The 20,027-nt window shown below is 45.7% G+C and overlaps 1 protein-coding gene across 1 annotated transcript; it reads left to right on the forward strand.

Moving 5' to 3' along the window:
• Positions 1-17,997: 17,997 nt before the first annotated feature.
• LOC118386506 (BTB/POZ domain-containing protein KCTD4-like) lies at positions 17,998-19,624 on the forward strand. The gene has a single exon (XM_035774225.1). It carries the CDS (start codon positions 18,165-18,167, stop codon positions 18,933-18,935), a length of 771 nt encoding a protein of 256 aa, XP_035630118.1. The 5' UTR covers positions 17,998-18,164; the 3' UTR covers positions 18,936-19,624.
• The last annotated feature ends 403 nt before the right edge of the window (positions 19,625-20,027 follow it).

Below are 20,027 nucleotides of genomic sequence, written 5' to 3' on the forward strand. Positions count from 1 at the left end.
TGGCAGTCAGGCCACCCCACACCATGACTGCCCCCCAAAGAAATGCCACCCCACACCATGACTGACCCACCGCCAAACCGGTCATGCTGGAGGATGTTGCAGGCAACAGAACGTTCTCCACGGCGTCTCCAGACTCTGTCACGTCTGTCACATGTGCTCAGTGTGAACCTGCTTTCATCTTTGAAGAGCACAGGTCGCCAGTGCTGCATTTGCCAATCTTGGTGTTCTCTGGCAAATGCCAAACGTCCTGCACGGTGTTGGGCAGTAAGCACAACCCCCACCTGTGGACGTCAGGCCCTCATACCACCCTCATGGAGTCTGTTTCTGACCGTTTGAGCAGACACATGCACATTTGTGGCCTGCAGGAGTACATTTTGCAGGGCTCTGGCTCCTCCTTGCACAAAGGCGGAGGTAGCGGTCCTGCTGCTGGGTTGTTGCCATCCTACTTCCTCCTCCACGTCTCCTGTACTGGCCTGTCTCCTGGTAGTGCCTCCATGCTCTGGACACTACGCTGACAGACACAGCAAACCTTGCCACAGCTCACATTGATGTGCCATTCTGGATGAGCTGCACTACCTGAGCCACTTGTGTGGGTTGTAGACTCCATCTCATGCTACCACTAGAGTGAACGCACCGCCAGCATTCAAAAGTGACCAAAACATCAGCCAGGAAGCATAGGAACTGAGAAGTGGTCTGTGGTCACCACCTGCAGAACCACTCCTTTATTGGGGATGTCTTGCTAATTGCCTATAATTTCCACCTGTTGTCTATTCCATTTGCACAACAGCATGTGAAATTTATTGTCAATCAGTGTTGCTTCCTAAGTGGACAGTTTGATTTCACAGAAGTGTGATTGACTTAGAGTTACATTGTGTTGTTTAAGTGTTCCCTTTATTTTTTTGAGCAGTGTAGAACTTCGGTAGCATTTTCCTCAAATTTGCTTTGTTAAAATCCCCAGTCTCCGGATATGGCTTCCAGTTTGCATAAAGTCCAGTGTAGTTCCTTGAAGGCCGTTGTGGTATCGGTTTGGGGGGGTATATACACGGCTGTGACGATAAGACAATTCTCTTGGGATGTAATACAGTCGGCATTTGATTGAGGTATTCTAGGTCGGGTGAACAAAAGTACTTGAATATCTGCATGTTTTCACAATCAAACCATGAGTAGTTAATCATGAAGCATACACCCCCGCCTTTCTTCTTCCCAGAGAGTTTTTTATACCTGTCTGCATGATGATCTGAGAACCCAGCTGGCTGTATGGATGGGGACAGTATATCCCAAGAGAGCCATGATTCTGTGAAACAGAGTATGTTACAGTCCCTGATGTCGCTCTGAAAGGAGATCATTGCCTTGAGCTCCTCTACTTTATTGTCCAAAGACTGAAAATTAGCGAGTAATATACTCGGAAGCGGTGGATGGTGTACCCGCCTCCTGAGTCCGACTAGAAGTCCATCCCGAATACCTCTTTTCCGCTGACGGCGACTTGGAGCAGCCTCTGTGATAAGTTTAATTGCCCTGGGAGCAACGAACAAAGGATCCAATTCGGGAAAGTCGTATTCCTGATGGTAATGCTGGTCAGTTTCCACCACTCTGATATCCAAAAGCTCTTTCCCGGCTGTATGTAATGACATTAAAAAAACGTCCTGGGCCAATAATGCAGGAAATAATGCACAAAAAACGAAATACCTCAAAGTTGCCTAGGAGCTAGAAGCAGAGCTGCCATGTCTGTTGACTCCATCTTACTTGATCATCCCCACAGCATGATGCTGCCACCACCATGCTTCACCGTGGAGATGGTGCTAGGTTTTCTCCAGACGTGACGCTTGGCATTCAATCTTAGTTTCATCAGACCAAAGAATCCTGTTTCTCATGGACTGAGAGTCCTTTAGTTGCCTTTTGGCAAACTCAAAGCGGGTTGTCATGTGCTTTTTACTGAAGAGTGGCTTCCGTCTGGCCACTCTACCATAAAGGCCTAATTGGTGGAGTGCTGCAGAGATGGTTGTCCTTCTGGAAGTTTCTCCCATCTCCACAGAGGAACTCTGGAGCTCTGTCAGACTGACCATCAGGTTGTTGGTCACCTCCCTGACCAAGGCCCAGAAATGTTTTGGTACCCTTCCCCAGATCTGCGCCTCGACAGAATCCTGTCTAGGAGCTCTACGGACAATCCCTTCGACAATCCCATGACTTGGTTTTTGCTCTGACATGCACTGTCAGCTGTGGGACCTTATATAAACAGGTGTGTGCCTTTCCAAATCATGTCCAATCAATTGAATTTACCACAGGTGGACTCCAATCAAGTTGTAGAAACATCTCAAGGATGATCAATGGAAACAGGATACACCTGAGCTCAATTTCAAGTCTCATAGCAAATACTTTTGTAAATAAGGTATCGTTTTTTTTATTTGTAATACATTTGCAGAAATTTATAAAAACCTATTTTTGCTTTGTCATTATAGAGTGGTGTGTGTAGATTAATGAGGAAAACATAATTGAATACATTTTAGAATAAGGCTGTAACGTAACAAAATGTGGAAAAAGTCAAAGGGTCTGAATACTTTCCAAATGCTGCCAAAATTATAATATTTGGTTATTCTGTCTGTGCCAATACAGAAAGAGGTGAAATAGGTGGCACCACCCGAGCTGAGTACTCCACAGCCAACACTCCAAAACCCCACTCATCAACTGCCATTGGAATGCTCATCAACAGCTTGACATTTCAAACTGTAGTGAGTCCTCTGTTTGGGTTTTTCTTTGTCATGAAGTGTGTGTGTGTGTGTGTGTGTGTGTGTGTGTGTGTGTGTGTGTGTGTGTGTGTGTGTGTGTGTGTGTGTGTGTGTGTGTGTGTGTGTGTGTGTGTGTGTGTGTGTGTGTGTGTAACAAGGGGGCGGGGATAGGTTCACAAGATGGTATGACACACTTTCATACAGAGATAAGGGGATGGATACACTCTGTCGAGACTTCGCCCAACAAACGTTCAAGAACAGCCAACAGCTACTGAAGTCCAGTTGGTGTCCGTTGGCGTTAGTTGGCTAAACTCATGTTTTGTTCTACTGAAACAAAATGTCCAGTTTTCGTTTGCTGGTGCAGTTAAAAATTTGCTACTTTTACCAGGTGACTCCGGATAAATCACTTTACAGTCAAATGTCACAGATCTCACTCACTCACTAATATCCATTACTCACTGTTTTCACAAATGGACACAATTATGTGCAATTATTGCATGATAAGTGCTGGAACACTTGTCGGTGCATCTCTATAAACACGCCTACACACAAACACATTTTTCAACTTCAGAGCAGCCTGCCTCCAACTATCTTGCTAGTTACTCACAGTGGCTAGTGTCACCTGGATCAGAGTCATATAGGAGGTTTATGCTTATTTTCACTCTCTTCCCATCTTCTCCCTCTCTCAAGGCTCCCCCTCTCCTTTTCCATCCTCTCTCTTTGTGTCTTTTGTCTCTAAAACTATCCCCTACACTATCCCCTACACTATCCCCCTCTCACTAGACTGCTCATGCCTCTTCTCCTGTAGGATTGTTCAAGACTGAGAGTGTTGCGGATTTATGTCCGTTTAGCGTGGAAGGATATTGGTATGTAAGAGAGCAAAGCTGCACATGCAGAGATGGAAAGAGGGATGAAGTGGAGCAGAAAGAAAGGAGATCAGAATGAGAGGAGGAGTAGGAGTAGGAAGACTCAGTGAAGTGGAATGGCCACAGCACTTGTTGCTACAGGCTGCCGGGCAAAGAGGGAGAGGAATGGGAGGAGAGAGAAAAGAGGGAGAGTAACAGAAGGAGAGAGAAAAGAGGGAGAGGAACGGGAGGAGAGAGAAAAGAGGGAGAGGAACAGGAGGAGAAAGAAAAGAGGGAGAGAAATGGGAGGAGAGAGAAAAGAGGGAGAGGAACGGGAGGAGAGAAAAGAGGGAGAGGAACAGGAGGAGAGAGAAAAGAGGGAGATGAACGGGAGGAAAGAGAAAAGAGGGAGAGGAACGGGAGGAAAGAGAAAAGAGGGAGAGGAACGGGAGGAAAGAGAAAAGAGGGAGAGGAATGGGAGGAGAGAAAAGAGGGAGAGGAACAGGAGGAGAGAGAAAAGAGGGAGAGGAACGGGAGGAGAAAGAAAAGAGGGAGAGGAACGGGAGGAGAGAGAAAAGAGGGAGAGGAACGGGAGGGGAGGAGAGAAAAGAGGGAGAGGAACGGGAGGAGAGAGAAAAGAGGGAGAGGAACGGGAAGAGAGAAAAGAGGGAGAGGAACGGGAGGAGAGAGAAAAGAGGGAGAGGAACAGGAGGAGGGAGAAAGAGGGAAAAAGAAGCTTCCGCTCCCTTCCTCATCTTCTCCCACAATGTCTAACCTCTCCGCTCCAAGGACCTTCCTTAAAGCGCACTCTCACACACACACACACACACACACACACACACACACACACACACACACACACACACACACACACACACACACACACACACACACACACACACACACACACACACACACACACACACACACTGCCCCCACAACCTAATACTTATCCCCAGACACCTCCCTCTCTGTATCTGAATATTCCAGAAGAGAATGAAATTGTGAGCCTTCAGATTTCTCAAGCCTCTGGTGAATCTCAGATAGACTACCAAAAACCATCAGATAGAAAAGTGTCTCAAAGGAATGTATTGAAAACTGCCAAAGGTGATAGTCAGATGATTGCGGTATTTATCATTGAGGTAACAAGACAAGAGAGAGAGAAAAAGAGGAAACCTGTTGACTAGATCGCCTACTACTATAAGCCTGGGTACAGGAATAAGAGACAGCTTTATGATCTCTCAGATTACACAGAAGTGTCTAACCTGAACACTATATCATGCACCTGGTCATAATTCATTTTAAATGTTGTTTTATTTAAACAGGGAATCCCATTGAGACCAAGGCCTCTTTTACAAAGGAGTCTGCACACAATCATACAAATTCCAAATATTTACAATTCCAACACAATAAAAACATTTTAAAAACAACTTAAGAAAAGTAACTTACAAAACACCATCTTGAATAGAAAAAAGCATTATATATATGCCATTTAGCAGACGCTTTTATCCAAAGCGACTTACAGTCATGTGTGCATACATTCTACGTATGGGTGGTCCCGGGAATCAAACCCACTACCCTGGCGTTACAAGCGCCATGCTCTACCAACTGAGCCACAGAAGGACAGAAGGACTAAAAAGCGTCATCAAAACATCTGTGTTCTGGAGATCCCCCCCCCGCAGATCTAGCTAACTCAGTGGAGACCAAAGGGAGTTAGCCATCCCTGTGATCGGGTCTTGTCTGGTGATTCGTCTGTAATTTAACAATGAAGTAAAGTATGGCAGAAGTTTGCACAAGAGGGATTTATAAACTAAAAGAGATAAGTGCACTGATCTATGACACTTAAGAGAGGGTCAGCCTACTTCATGATAAAGAACGTAGTGATATGTACTGAGCCTATTGCCCATAATAAAGCAGAGTGTGCTCTTATAAACTGTGTCCAATTACTTCAGAAGTGGCAGCTGCATTCATGCAGACAATGTCGCCACATTCTAAAGCCGGAATGAATGTCGACTGAATTATTGGTTTTCTGCTATTTAATGACAGGCTTGCCCTATTTCTAAAGGAAACCCATCTTAATTCTTAATTTCTCAACTAACTCATCAATATGCTTTTTGAAAGATGGCTTTTCGTCAATTCGGATATTCATGAGCGGGGACATGATCAATGTGGGCAACATCCAATATACAGTACATATGCTTTTTGGAAAAGAACAGTTTTACCTGCATTAAGTACCAATTTCAGTTCAACAAAGATGTTAGCCATATTGCATTTTCTTGTTCTATTGACAACCCACACAACACTATCTTACTATACTATCATATACCTATCCTATCATATTACAACTTATATATATTTACAACAAATCCAGAAGCTAATCAGAAGCTAGTTCAGAAGCTAGTTAGCCTCTTTACTGGCAAATCGTTAGTATTCAGCTAACCACGGTTTGTGGTCATCAGCTATCCTTTAGATAGAAAATCTATCGCCAGTTTTGTACGGCGCAGCGCAGCGCGGATCGGAACGGAACATACCAGACCAATTTTTCTCTCCATGTCCCTGGATTTCAACCGCTCTCTGGACATTCATACCTGGATCTCACAGCTAGCTAGCTGCTATCCGTGTGACTATCGGCTTTCGTCGATTCCGGAGACAACATAAATTATTCCGGAGCTAGCCAGCTCCGTCAATCACTCCTGAGTTCCATCAATCACTCCTGGGCTGCAGTCACCTATCCGGACCCGTTTTACTGCCTACGCGGAGCCCCACCCGGCCTTCACAACTGGACTGCCGACGTTATCTACCCGAAGGAGTTATCCGGCTGGCTCCTCCGTCCCAACGTTACCTGAACGCCCATCCGCGGCCTGCTAACCGTTAGCTGTCTTATCGGCTGCTATCTAAATAGACAATCAGACTATTTATTTATTTATTTTTATTATTATTATGTTTTCTTCTTGGGCCTCTATAACTATATTTGTTGTTGTTGTGTGATTTGTATTAATCCCCTCTACCACACGGAACCCCACTAATCTACTGACGGAATGCAAGAGGTGGCTAATAACAGACCTCCATCCTATGCTAGCTTGCTACCGATGGCCTGGCTAGCTGTCTAAATCGCCGTGACCCCCAACCAACCTCTCCACTCACCGGACCGTTTTGATCACTCGACTAAGCATACCTCTCCTTAATGTCAATATGCCTTGTCCATTGCTGTTCTGGTTAGTGTTTCACTGTAGAGCCTCTAGTCCTGCTCACTATACCTTATCCAACCTATTAGTTCCACCACCCACACATGCAATGACATCTCCTGGATTCAATGATGTTTCTAGAGACAATATCTCTCTCTTCATCACTCAATACCTATGTTTACCTCCACTGTATTCATATCCTACCATACCTTTGTCTGTACATTATACCTTGATGCTATTTTATCGCCCCCAGAAACCTCCTTTTACTCTCTGTTCCAGACGTTCTAGACGACCAATTCTTATTGCTTTTAGCCGCACCCTTATTCTACTCCTCCTATGTTCCTCTGGCGATGTAGAGGTGAATCCAGGCCCTGCAGTGCCTAGCTCCACTCCTATTCCCCAGGCGCTCTCTTTTGACGACTTCTGTAATCGTAATAGCCTTGGTTTCATGCATGTTAACATTAGAAGCCTCCTCCCTAAGTTTGTTCTATTCACTGCTTTAGCACACTCTGCCAACCCGGATGTTCTAGCTGTGTCTGAATCCTGGCTTAGGAAGACCACCAAAAATTCTGAAATTTTAATTCCAAACTACAACATTTTCAAACAAGATAGAACTGCCAAAGGGGCCGGTGTTGCAATCTACTGCAAAGATAGCCTGCAGAGTTCTGTCCTACTATCCAGGTCTGTACCCAAACAATTTGAACTTCTACTTTTAAAAATCCACCTCTCTAAAAACAAGTCTCTCACCGTTGCTGCCTGCTATAGACCACCCTCTGCCCCCAGCTGTGCTCTGGACACCATATGTGAACTGATTGCCCCCCATCTATCTTCAGAGCTCGTGCTGCTAGGCGACCTAAACTGGAACATGCTTAACACCCCAGCCATCCTACAATCTAAACTTGATGCCCTCAATCTCACACAAATTATCAATGAACCTACCAGGTGCCTCCCCAAAGCCTTAAACACGGGCACCCTCATAGATATCATCCTAAGCAACTTGCCCTCTAAATATACCTCTGCTGTCTTCAACCAAGATCTCAGCGATCACTGCCTCATTGCCTGCATCCGTAATGGGTCAGCGGTCAAACGACCTCCACTCATCACTGTAAAACGCTCCCTTAAACACTTCAGCGAGCAGGCCTTTCTAATCGACCTGGCCGGGGTATCCTGGAAGGATATTGATCTCATCCCGTCAGTAGAGGATGCCTGGATATTTTTTTTAAATGCCTTCCTAACCATCTTAAATAAACATGTCCCATTCAAGAAATTTAGAACCAGGAACAGATATAGCCCTTGGTTCTCCCCAGACCTGACTGCCCTTAACCAACACAAAAACATCCTATGGCGTTCTGCATTAGCATCGAACAGCCCCTGTGATATGCAGCTGATATGCAGGCAGTTAGAAAAGCCAAGGCTAGCTTTTTCAAGCAGAAATTTGCTACCTGCAACACGAACTCAAAAAAGTTCTGGGACACTGTAAAGTCCATGGAGAATAAGAACACCTCCTCCCAGCTGCCCACTGCACTGAAGATAGGAAACACTGTCACCACTGATAAATCCACCATAATTGAGAATTTCAATAAGCATTTTTCTACGGCTGGCCATGCTTTCCATCTGGCTATTCCTACCCCGGTCAACAGCACTGTACCCCCAACAGCAACTCGCCCAAGCCTTCCCCATTTCTCCCAAATCCATTCAGCTGATGTTCTGAAAGAGCTGCAAAATCTGGACGCCTACAAATCAGCCGGGCTAGACAATCTGGACCCTTTCTTTCTAAAATTATCTGCCGAAATTGTTGCCACCCCTATTACTAGCCTGTTCAACCTCTCTTTCGTGTCGTCTGAGATTCCCAAAGATCGGAAAGCAGCTGCGGTCATCCCCCTCTTCAAAGGGGGGGACACTCTTGACCCAAACTGCTACAGACCTATATCTATCCTACCATGCCTTTCTAAGGTCTTTGAAAGCCAAGTCAACAAACAGATTACCGACCATTTCGAATCTCACCATACCTTCTCTACTATGCAATCTGGTTTCAGAGCTGGTCATGGGTGCACCTCAGCGACACTCAAGGTCCTAAACGATATCTTAACCGCCATCGATAAGAAACATTACTGTGCAGCCGTATTCATTGATCTGGCCAAGGCTTTCGACTCTGTCAATCACCACATCCTCATTGGCAGACTCGACAGCCTTGGTTTCTCAAATGATTGCCTCGCCTGGTTCACCAACTACTTCTCTGATAGAGTTCAGTGTGTCAAATCGGAGGGTCTGCTGTCCGGACCTCTGGCAGTCTCTATGGGGGTGCCACAGGGTTCAATTCTTGGACCGACTCTCTTCTCTGTATACATCAATGAGGTCGCTCTTGCTGTCTCTGATCCACCTCTACGCAGACGACACCATTCTGTATACTTCTGGCCCTTCTTTGGACACTGTGTTAACAACCCTCCAGGCAAGCTTCAATGCCATACAACTCTCCTTCCGTGGCCTCCAATTGCTCTTAAATACAAGTAAAACTAAATGCATGCTCTTCAACCGATCGCTACCTGCACCTACCCGCCTGTCCAACATCCCTACTCTGGACGGCTCTGACTTAGAATACGTGGACAACTACAAATACCCAGACCCATATCAAACATCTCCAATCCAAAGTTAAATCTAGAATTGGCTTCCTATTTTGCAACAAAGCATCCTTCACTCATGCTGCCAAACATACCCTTGTAAAACTGATCATACTACCAATCCTCGACTTTGGCGATGTCATTTACAAAATAGCCTCCAATACCCTACTCAACAAATTGGATGCAGTCTATCACAGTGCAATCCGTTTTGTCACCAAAGCCCCATATACTACCAAACATTGCGACCTGTACGCTCTCGTATGGCTGGCCCTCGCTTCATACTCGTCGCCAAACCCACTGGCTCCATGTCATCTACAAGACCCTGCTAGGTCCCCACTTATCTCAGCTCACTGGTCACCATAGCATCTCCCACCTGTAGCACACGCTCCAGCAGGTATATCTCTCTAGTCACCCCCAAAACCAATTCTTTCTTTGGCCGCCTCTCCTTCCAGTTATCTGCTGCCAATGACTGGAACGAACTACAAAAATCTCTGAAACTGGAAACACTTATCTCCCTCACTAGCTTTAAGCACCAACTGTCAGAGCAGCTCACAGATTACTGCACCTGTACATAGCCCACCTATAATTTAGCCCAAACAACTACCTCTTTCCTAGCTGTATTTAATTAATTGATTTATTTTGCTCCTTTGCACCCCATTATTTTTATTTATACTTTGCACATTCTTCCATTGCAAAACTACCATTCCAGTGTTTTACTTGCTATATTGTATTTACTTTGCCACCATGGCCTTTTTTGCCTTTACCTCCCTTCTCACCTCATTTGCTCACATCGTATATAGACTTGTCTATACTGTATTATTGACTGTATGTTTGTTTTACTCCATTTGTAACTCTGTGTCGTTGTATCTGTCGAACTGCTTTGCTTTATCTTGGCCAGGTCGCAATTGTAAATGAGAACTTGTTCTCAACTTGCCTACCTGGTTAAATAAAGGTGAAATAAAACATTAAATAAAATAAATATCCTACACAACACTATCTTACTGTCCTACACAACACTATCTTACTGTCCTACACAACACTATCTTACTATCCTACACAACACTATCTTACTATCCTACACAACACTATCTTACTATCCTACACAACACTATCTTACTATCCTACACAACACTATCTTACTGTCCTACACAACACTATCTTACTGTCCTACACAACACTATCTTACTATCCTACACAACACGATCTTACTATCCTACACAACACTATCTTACTATCCTACACAACACTATCTTACTATCCTACACAACACTATCTTACTGTCCTACACAACACTATCTTACTATCCTACACAACACTATCTTACTGTCCTACACAACAGCCGGCGCCGACAGAGATGGCCGCCTCGCTTCGCGTTCCTAGGAAACTATGCAGTTTTTTTTTTTTTTTACGTGTTATTTCTTACATTGGTACCCCAGGTCATCTTAGGTTTCATTACATACAGTTGAGAAGAACTACTGAATATAAGATCAGCGTCAACTCACCATCAGTACAACCAAGAATATGATTTTCGCGACGCAGATCCTGTGTTCTGCCTTTCAACCAGGACAACGAAATGGATCCCATGCGGCGACCCAAAAAAACGACTCCGTAAAAGAGGGAAACGAGGCGGTCTTCTGGTCAGACTCCGGAGACGGGCACATCGTGCACCACTCCCTAGCATTCTTCTCGCCAATGTCCAGTCTCTTGACAACAAGGTTGATGAAATCCGAGCAAGGGTAGAATTCCAGAGGGACATCAGAGACTGTAACGTTCTTTGCTTCACGGAAACATGGCTCACTGGAGAGACGCTATCGGAGGCGGTGCAGCCAGCGGGTTTCTCCACGCATCTCGCCGACAGAAACAAATATCTTTCTGGTAAGAAGAGGGGCGGGGGCGTATGCCTTATGGCTAATGAGACATGGTGTGATGAAAGAAACATACAGGAACTCAAATCCTTCTGTTCACCTGATTTACAATTCCTCACAATCAAATGTCGACCGCATTATCTACCAAAAGAATTCTCTTCGATTATAATCACAGCCGTATATATTCCTCCCCAAGCAGACACATCGATGGCTGTGAACAAACTTTATTTGACTCTTTGCAAACTGGAATCCATTTATCCGGAGGCTGCATTCATTGTAGCTGGGGGTTTTAACAAGGCTAATCTGAAAACAAGACTCCCTACATTTTATCAGCATATCGATTGCGCAACCAGGGGTGGAAAAACCTTGGATCATTGTTACTCCAACTTCCGCGACGCATATAAGGCCCTGCCCCGCCCTCCTTTCGGAAAAGCTGACCACGACTCCATTTTGTTGATCCCTGCCTACAGACAGAAACTAAAACAAGAGGCTCCCATGCTGAGGTCTGTCCAACGCTGGTCCGACCAAGCTGACTCCACACTCCAAGACTGCTTCCATCACGTGGACTGGGATATGTTTCGTATTGCGTCAGATAACAACATTGACGAATACGCTGATTCGGTGTGCGAGTTCATTAGAACGTGCGTTGAAGATGTCGTTCCCATAGCAATGATTAAAACATTCCCTAACCAGAAACAGTGGATTGATGGCAGCATTCACGTGAAACTGAAAGCGCGAACCACTGCTTTTAATCAGGGCAAGGTGACTGGTAACATGACCGAATACAAACAGTGCAGCTATTCCCTCCGCAAGGCTATCAAACAAGCTAAGCGTCAGTATAGAGACAAAGTAGAATCTCAATTCAACGGCTCAGACACAAGAGGTATGTGGCAGGGTCTACAGTCAATCACGGACTACAAGAAGAAAACCAGCCCAGAGACGGACCAGGATGTCTTGCTCCCAGGCAGACTAAATAACTTTTTTGCCCGCTTTGAGGACAATACAGTGCCACTGACACGGCCTGCAACGAAAACATGCGGACTCTCCTTCACTGCAGCCGAGGTGAGTAAGACATTTAAACGTGTTAACCCTCGCAAGGCTGCAGGCCCAGACGGCATCCCCAGCCGCGCCCTCAGAGCATGCGCAGACCAGCTGGCCGGTGTGTTCACGGACATATTCAATCAATCCCTATACCAGTCTGCTGTCCCCACATGCTTCAAGAGGGCCACCATTGTTCCTGTTTCCAAGAAAGCTAAGGTAACTGAGCTAAACGACTACCGCCCCGTAGCACTCACTTCCGTCATCATGAAGTGCTTTGAGAGACTAGTCAAGGACCATATCACCTCCACCCTACCTGACACCCTAGACCCACTCCAATTTGCTTACCGCCCAAATAGGTCCACAGACGATGCAATCTCAACCACACTGCACACTGCCCTAACCCATTTGGACAAGAGGAATACCTATGTGAGAATGCTGTTCATCGACTACAGCTCGGCATTCAACACCATAGTACCCTCCAAGCTCGTCATCAAGCTTGAGACCCTGGGTCTCGACCCCGCCCTGTGCAACTGGGTACTGGACTTCCTGACGGGCCGCCCCCAGGTGGTGAGGGAAGGCAACAACATCTCCACCCCGCTGATCCTCAACACTGGGGCCCCACAAGGGTGTGTTCTGAGCCCTCTCCTGTACTCCCTGTTCACCCACGACTGCGTGGCCACGCACGCCTCCAACTCAATCATCAAGTTTGCGGACGACACAACAGTGGTAGGCTTGATTACCAACAACGACGAGACGGCCTACAGGGAGGAGGTGAGGGCCCTCGGAGTGTGGTGTCAGGAAAATAACCTCACACTCAACGTCAACAAAACTAAGGAGATGATTGTGGACTTCAGGAAACAGCAGAGGGAACACCCCCCTATCCACATCGATGGGACAGTAGTGGAGAGGGTAGTAAGTTTTAAGTTCCTCGGCATACACATCACAGACAAACTGAATTGGTCCACCCACACAGACAGCATCGTGAAGAAGGCGCAGCAGCGCCTCTTCAACCTCAGGAGGCTGAAGAAATTTGGCTTGTCACCAAAAGCACTCACAAACTTCTACAGATGCACAATCGAGAGCATCCTGGCGGGCTGTATCACCGCCTGGTACGGCAACTGCTCCGCCCACAACCGTAAGGCTCTCCAGAGGGTAGTGAGGTCTGCACAACGCATCACCGGGGGCAAACTATCTGCCCTCCAGGACACCTACACCACCCGATGTTACAGGAAGGCCATAAAGATCATCAAGGACAACAATCACCCGAGCCACTGCCTGTTCACCCCGCTATCATCCAGAAGGCGAGGTCAGTACAGGTGTATCAAAGCTGGGACTGAGAGACTGAAAAACAGCTTCTATCTCAAGGCCATCAGACTGTTAAACAGCCACCACTAACATTGAGTGGCTGCTGCCAACACACTGACACTGACTCAACTCCAGCCACTTTAATAATGGGAATTGATGGGAAATGATGTAAAATATATCACTAGCCACTTTAAACAATGCTACCTAATATAATGTTACATACCCTACATTATTCATCTCATATGCATACGTATATACTGTACTCTATATCATCTACTGCATCCTTACGTAATACATGTATCACTAGCCACTTTAACTATGCCACTTTGTTTACATACTCATCTCATATGTATATACTGTACTTGATACCATCTACTGTATCTTGCCTATGCTGCTCTGTACCATCACTCATTCATATATCTTTATGTACATATTCTTTATCCCCTTACACTGTGTATAAGACAGTAGTTTTGGAATTGTTAGTTAGACTACTTGTTGGTTATTACTGCATTGTCGGAACTAGAAGCACAAGCATTTCGCTACACTCGCATTAACATCTGCTAACCATGTGTATGTGACAAATAACATTTGATTTTGATTTGATTTGATTTGAACACTATCTTACTATCCTACACAACACTATCTTACAGTCCTACACAACACTATCTTACTATCCTACACAACACTATCTTACTATCCTACACATCGCAATCTTACTATCCTACACAACACTATCTTACTGTCCTACACAATGTGATCTTACTGTCCTACACAACACTATCTTACTATCCTACACAACACGATCTTACTATCCTACACAACGCGATCTTACTGTCCTACACAACACTATCTTACTATCCTACACAACACGATCTTACTATCCTACACAACGCGATCTTACTGTCCTACACAACACTATCTTACTATCCTACACAACGCGATCTTACTATCCTACACAACGCGATCTTACTATCCTACACAACACTATCTTACTATCCTACACAACACTATCTTACTATCCTACACAACGCGATCTTACTATCCTACACAACGCGATCTTACTATCCTACACAACACTGCCTTTCAAGAGCAGCACTATTCTTAAGGCTGTAATGTCTCTCAATAGTAAAAGAGATGTAGGGTGACTGCATGCCCAAAGCGATCTCTCTGTAAATACGCTCTCTATAAATTATTTCACATGAAGGGGTTTGGAGTGGGGGGGTACTCAGAAGAGGGAAGAGAAACATCTTTATCAACAATCTGCTGTGAGGGGCTATTAGTTTACTCCATCACCTGTATCACAGATACCAGACAACATTTTCAGCACCCTAGGAGATGTTTCCTAAAATATAGCCAACATCAGAGCGTGTTTGACATAGAGAGAACCCATGTGACTGAGAGTTTGAACCCAGGGTGTCTGTACATATCTAAACAGTGTTAGCCTGCTGAACTAAAGCCTAGGCATTAGCTTGGGGAGCTTAACGCAAGGCTACCTTACCACCTCCGCTACACACACACACACACCTTATACACCACATCTATGTTCCTCAAGTCTACAGGTCTCAGTCAAGTCTACCATACCACCTCCGCTACACACACACACACACACACACACACACCTCATACACTCATACACCACATCTATGTTCCTCAAGTCTACAGGTCTCAGGCAAGGCTACCTTACCACCTCCGCTACACACACACACACACACACACACACACACACACACACATACACACACACACCACATCTATGTTCCTCAAGTCTACAGTTCTCAGGCAAGTCTACCATACCACCTCCGCTACACACACACACCTCATACACCACATCTATGTTCCTTAAGTCTACAGGTCTCAGGCAAGTCTACCTTACCACCTCCGCTACACACACACCTCATACACCACATCTATGTTCCTTAAGTCTACAGGTCTCAGGCAAGTCTACCTTACCACCTCCGCTACACACACACACACCTCATACACCACATCTATGTTCCTTAAGTCTACAGGTCTCAGGCAAGGCACCAGGCTACCCACACACACACACACACACACACACACACACACACACACACACAACATCTATGTTCCTCAAGGCTACTGTTGCTATGCGAGCTTCACTGCAGTTTGTGTTACAGCTCTGTCTTGGCCAGTAACATTATGAATAATTCAATATCTTTAATGAAAAGAGACAAAGTGATTTTACTGATGGGAATAGACAATACCGTTTTCAGTACTTTCTGAGGGAAAAAAAGACAAATAAATGAAATAGATTCCGACATGAAGTTGAACAATTATCCAGGGTAACAATGGTGTGAAAGGGAAGGAAAGCAGATCATCCACCCACCCACCATATCTTCTCTGCTGTTCTTTCATTCGCTGTTCCACTGTCTCATTTGCAATTCTAATACAGGGATGATTCCACTAATCATATTATGATTAAAAAGCACCACGGTACGGTAGAGCCGCCTCGTTGATCGCCGACGTGCCACTCAGACGTCACCATGGTGAGCTGTCGCACCGGAAATGAATTGAACGGAAAGGGTTGTCAGACTGTCACACTGATTGTCCACAGGTACGTTCATTGAAGGGGATGGGTGAATGGAAGTCGGGCCTCCACTTCTGGAGATAAGACATGGGGGATATTCTATTTGATAGGTTGTGTCACTGTCAAGGCTGCGTGGGAATGTTCTACACCTGGATTCTGGGGTGATTGCTTGGTTTAATTACAATTTTAACACCAGCATACACACACCAAATCTTTCTGTATAACTGTGGACAACACCAGGCTAGCTCCATCAAACAGACTTCACACTGAGAGAAAAAACAACTTAATTACACATCTCACTGTTTACTATAATGACACTTCTGTATGCTAAATGTATGCTAAAGGGAGAGAAGGGGGTGGGGGTTGAGAAACATCACTGTCTGTCTGTGACAGCCCATCACCTGCAGGACACTCTCTCACCTCTGGGAGCAAAACTGTCAAACACACACGTCACTATTTGTTACAACAAGTGTCAGGCGAAGACATCGTCCAGACAGTTTGACATGGTCAGCCCATGTAGAAAGAAATATTGTGCTGTATTATACAGTATTGATTTAAGCTCCTTGCGCCATGTTCTGGAGGCTAACAATATGAGTCTATGACTCACCATAATAATACACAAGGCCTTTATACACATCACAAGCCTCTCTTCCTTACAGAGCAGTAAGAGACATTACCCTCAGTTTAGACCTAATTACCTTCCAGTCAACTCCCGAGGCTGTGGGTGGATACAGGAAGATGTGGACAAATCAAAGACCCTGCAGGCTCAGACCCTGCTTGCATTCACCAGTAATTAGGCACACACACACACACACACACACACACACACACACACACACACACACACACACACACACACACACACACACACACACACACACACACACACACACACACCGACATTCACAAGCACCTGATTGATTGACTATAAGCTAAACATTTTTCATATTTTTTGTAATAGCCATATGTCTGTCCATCTCCAGTAAGCTACCCAGGAAAGGGCTAAGAATAGCCCATATTATAATACTGAGGGGTTTACTCTTAGGGAGATCTTAACCAACTGCATGCAATCTTTGAGAGAAATCAGGCATTTGTGTAAATACACTCTCATTTACATAAATACCCACAATCTGCCCACTTATCCCTATCTCTCTATCACACTGCCAGTGAATGTGCCTACCATGCTGCCAGTGAATGTGCCTACCATGCTGCCAGTGAATGACCACCAAGCTGCCAGTAAATGCCACCCTGGACAAAGCTGTAAACATGGTTTGAAGCACACTGCAGAAAGTCTCTACAGCAGAGATACTCACACAACTACAGTCTATCTACACCAACAGGTTCCTAGGATGGGGTTGGGGAGAGAGGTTCCCTGCCACGACAACCTCCTGTGTCTGTGTGTGTGCATATAGGGTGTGTGTGTGTGTGTGTTCAGGGGCCTCCTGTTGTCTCACGTGGGGAAGCACAGCTGGGGAGCTTTTTCATCAGCGAGAAAAGAGGGCTAATTACTAAGATTGGGAGAGAGAGAGAGAGATGGTTAGAGAGAGAAATAGAAGAAAGAGGGAGGCTGGAGGAGAATGAGAAAGGGGGAACGAGAGAAGATGACGAGAGAAAGGGGACAAGACAAAGGGGAAAGAAAAGAGGGGGTGTAGAAAGTAAGGAGAGAGCGGTAAAGGAGAGCACCTGCCACCCTTTCTACTCATCGCTTTCTCTCTCTCTCCAATGCACACACACTCCCTCTCCTCCCACCCTGTGACAGAGGGTGGCCCCCCTCTTCCTCCAGCAGAGATGCAGAGAGAGAGAGAGAAATAGAGAGAGGTAAAAGGGAGGGAGGGATGTAATAGATGTAAGAGGGAGGAGAGAAAGGGAGAGGCAGACTCATTCTGCTACCAGTGCGCTGTGCGCTCCTCTCTATGCCAGTACCTCTCCGATTGGCTCCCACACACACACTCACTTTTTACTGCACGCTACACACACTTATCCTGAGGACCGCAGACACAGACAGACACTGTGAGGTTGTTGAGCGGGAGCGGCATGGAATGGAACCTCAGAAGGATGGACAGTGAACTGAGACAGATCAACTCGGACCTGCTGCAGCCCAGTAAGAGCATCAAGAAGCCCTCGTCAGGCACCATCACCCTCAACGTGGGGGGCTTTCTGTATGCCGCGCACCGCACCACCCTCAGCCGCCACCAGGGGTCAGTGTTGGAGGAGCTGGCCAGCGGCAAAAAGACCGTCCAGCACACCGACTCCATGGGCAACCCCTTCATCGACCGTGACGGCCCTGTGTTCCGACACATCCTCAACTTCTTGCGGACCGGAGACCTGCAGCTACCCGACGACTTCCGAGAGGTGGGCCTTCTGAGACGGGAAGCAGAGTTCTACCGCCTCAGTGGATTGGTGGAGGCCATTTTGGAGTGGGAGGAGCTGCGGGCGGTACAGCGGGAGCCCGCCTTCCTGGAGGTGACTGACGAGAGGTCACAGGGCTTCAAGGTGTACTGTAGTGACCCCAGTTTCATTGACAAGGTCAAAGGTCGCCTGGTTCAGATCTCAAAGAGCCGTCTGGACGGCTTCCCGGAGGAGTTTGAAGTGTCGTCCAACGTGATCCAGTTCCGCCACTTCATCAAGTCAGAACCGGGCTCCAGGCTGGTGCTGAAGCAGGACAGTACCTTCGTGTGTACTCTGGAGTGTCTGAAGCTAGAGACGGTGATGCTGGCTCTGAAGGCTGGCTTCTCTATCATCACCTCTCTGGACAGCAGCAAGGGATCTGTGGTGGCCGCAGAGGCACTGCACTTTGTCAAGTAAGAGAGGGAAGAGAGGGGAAGAGGGAAAGATGGGAGAGAGGGATCTTGGAGAGAATGGACAGGGAGGTAGAAAGAGAAGGGAAGAGAATGGGACAGGTAACAGGCAGGTAGAGAGGGGAACTAGAGGGAGGAGAAATGTGTCTGATTCCAGATTGACCCCTAGCAACTGGGCAGGAACTGCTGCAGGACAGAACACACACTCTCAGAGGAACAGTCTCCTACTGGATTGCATCAAGCTGCTTTTTCCATCCTGTCTGCTCCACCTTCAAACCAGCCTTTGTGTGCACAGTGAGGTATTACAGTGTGTGTGTTCAGTTGCTGTGGTCTAATATTTAGTTGTGTGACCAAGCCTTTTTCTGGATCCTGGGGGGGTGGTAGAGTGGAAGAATGTACTGACTGACCTACTGACGGTTGCTGATTATTGGACGAAAACAATTGTATTATTCCAGAAACTTCTCACACATAGCCTGACTGGATGAAAGGTGTGCTTTGCAGAAAATATACACGTAGGGTTTAGACCCAAGGGTTCAAATCTAGCATGATGCATGCGCAGTGAAGATTTTCAAATCAGAAACCAACTTTGTGATTGTTTGATCACCTGTGCTGTAAGTGAGTAAGTGACAATGTGTTCATTTGGATATGTGAATGTTTTGTTTTACACACAATAAAAGTAATGAATATTGTCAGTCATTACATGATTATCTTGTTAAATATTACAGACATATAGCATCTGGAAATTGGTTTGGAATATTTATTTCACAACACATGGAATTTGTGTTCATTCTATTATATAGTACAAGGGGACTTGTAAATACAGTGCATTCAAAACGCATTCAGACCCCTTCCTTTTTACACATTGTGTTATGCTGCAGCCTTAATCTAAAATTGCTTAAATTAATTGTTTTCCTCATCAATCTACACATAACACACCATAATGACAAAGCGAAAACAGGCTTTTAGAAATGTTTGTAATTTTTTTTTAAACTACAACTGAAATACCTTATTTACAAAAGTATTCAGACACTTTTCTATGATATTCAAAATTGAGCTCAGGTGCATCCTATTTCCATTGATCATCCTTGAGATGTTTCTA

This window comes from Oncorhynchus keta, chromosome 7 (assembly GCF_023373465.1).
Source record: "Oncorhynchus keta strain PuntledgeMale-10-30-2019 chromosome 7, Oket_V2, whole genome shotgun sequence".
Taxonomy (NCBI): Eukaryota; Metazoa; Chordata; class Actinopteri; order Salmoniformes; family Salmonidae; genus Oncorhynchus; species Oncorhynchus keta.

Bases quoted from the DNA above. Each gene is read 5' to 3' on its own strand.
- LOC118386506 (XM_035774225.1), top strand. From the start codon at position 18,165: ATGGAATGGAACCTCAGAAGGATGGACAGTGAACTGAGACAGATCAAC.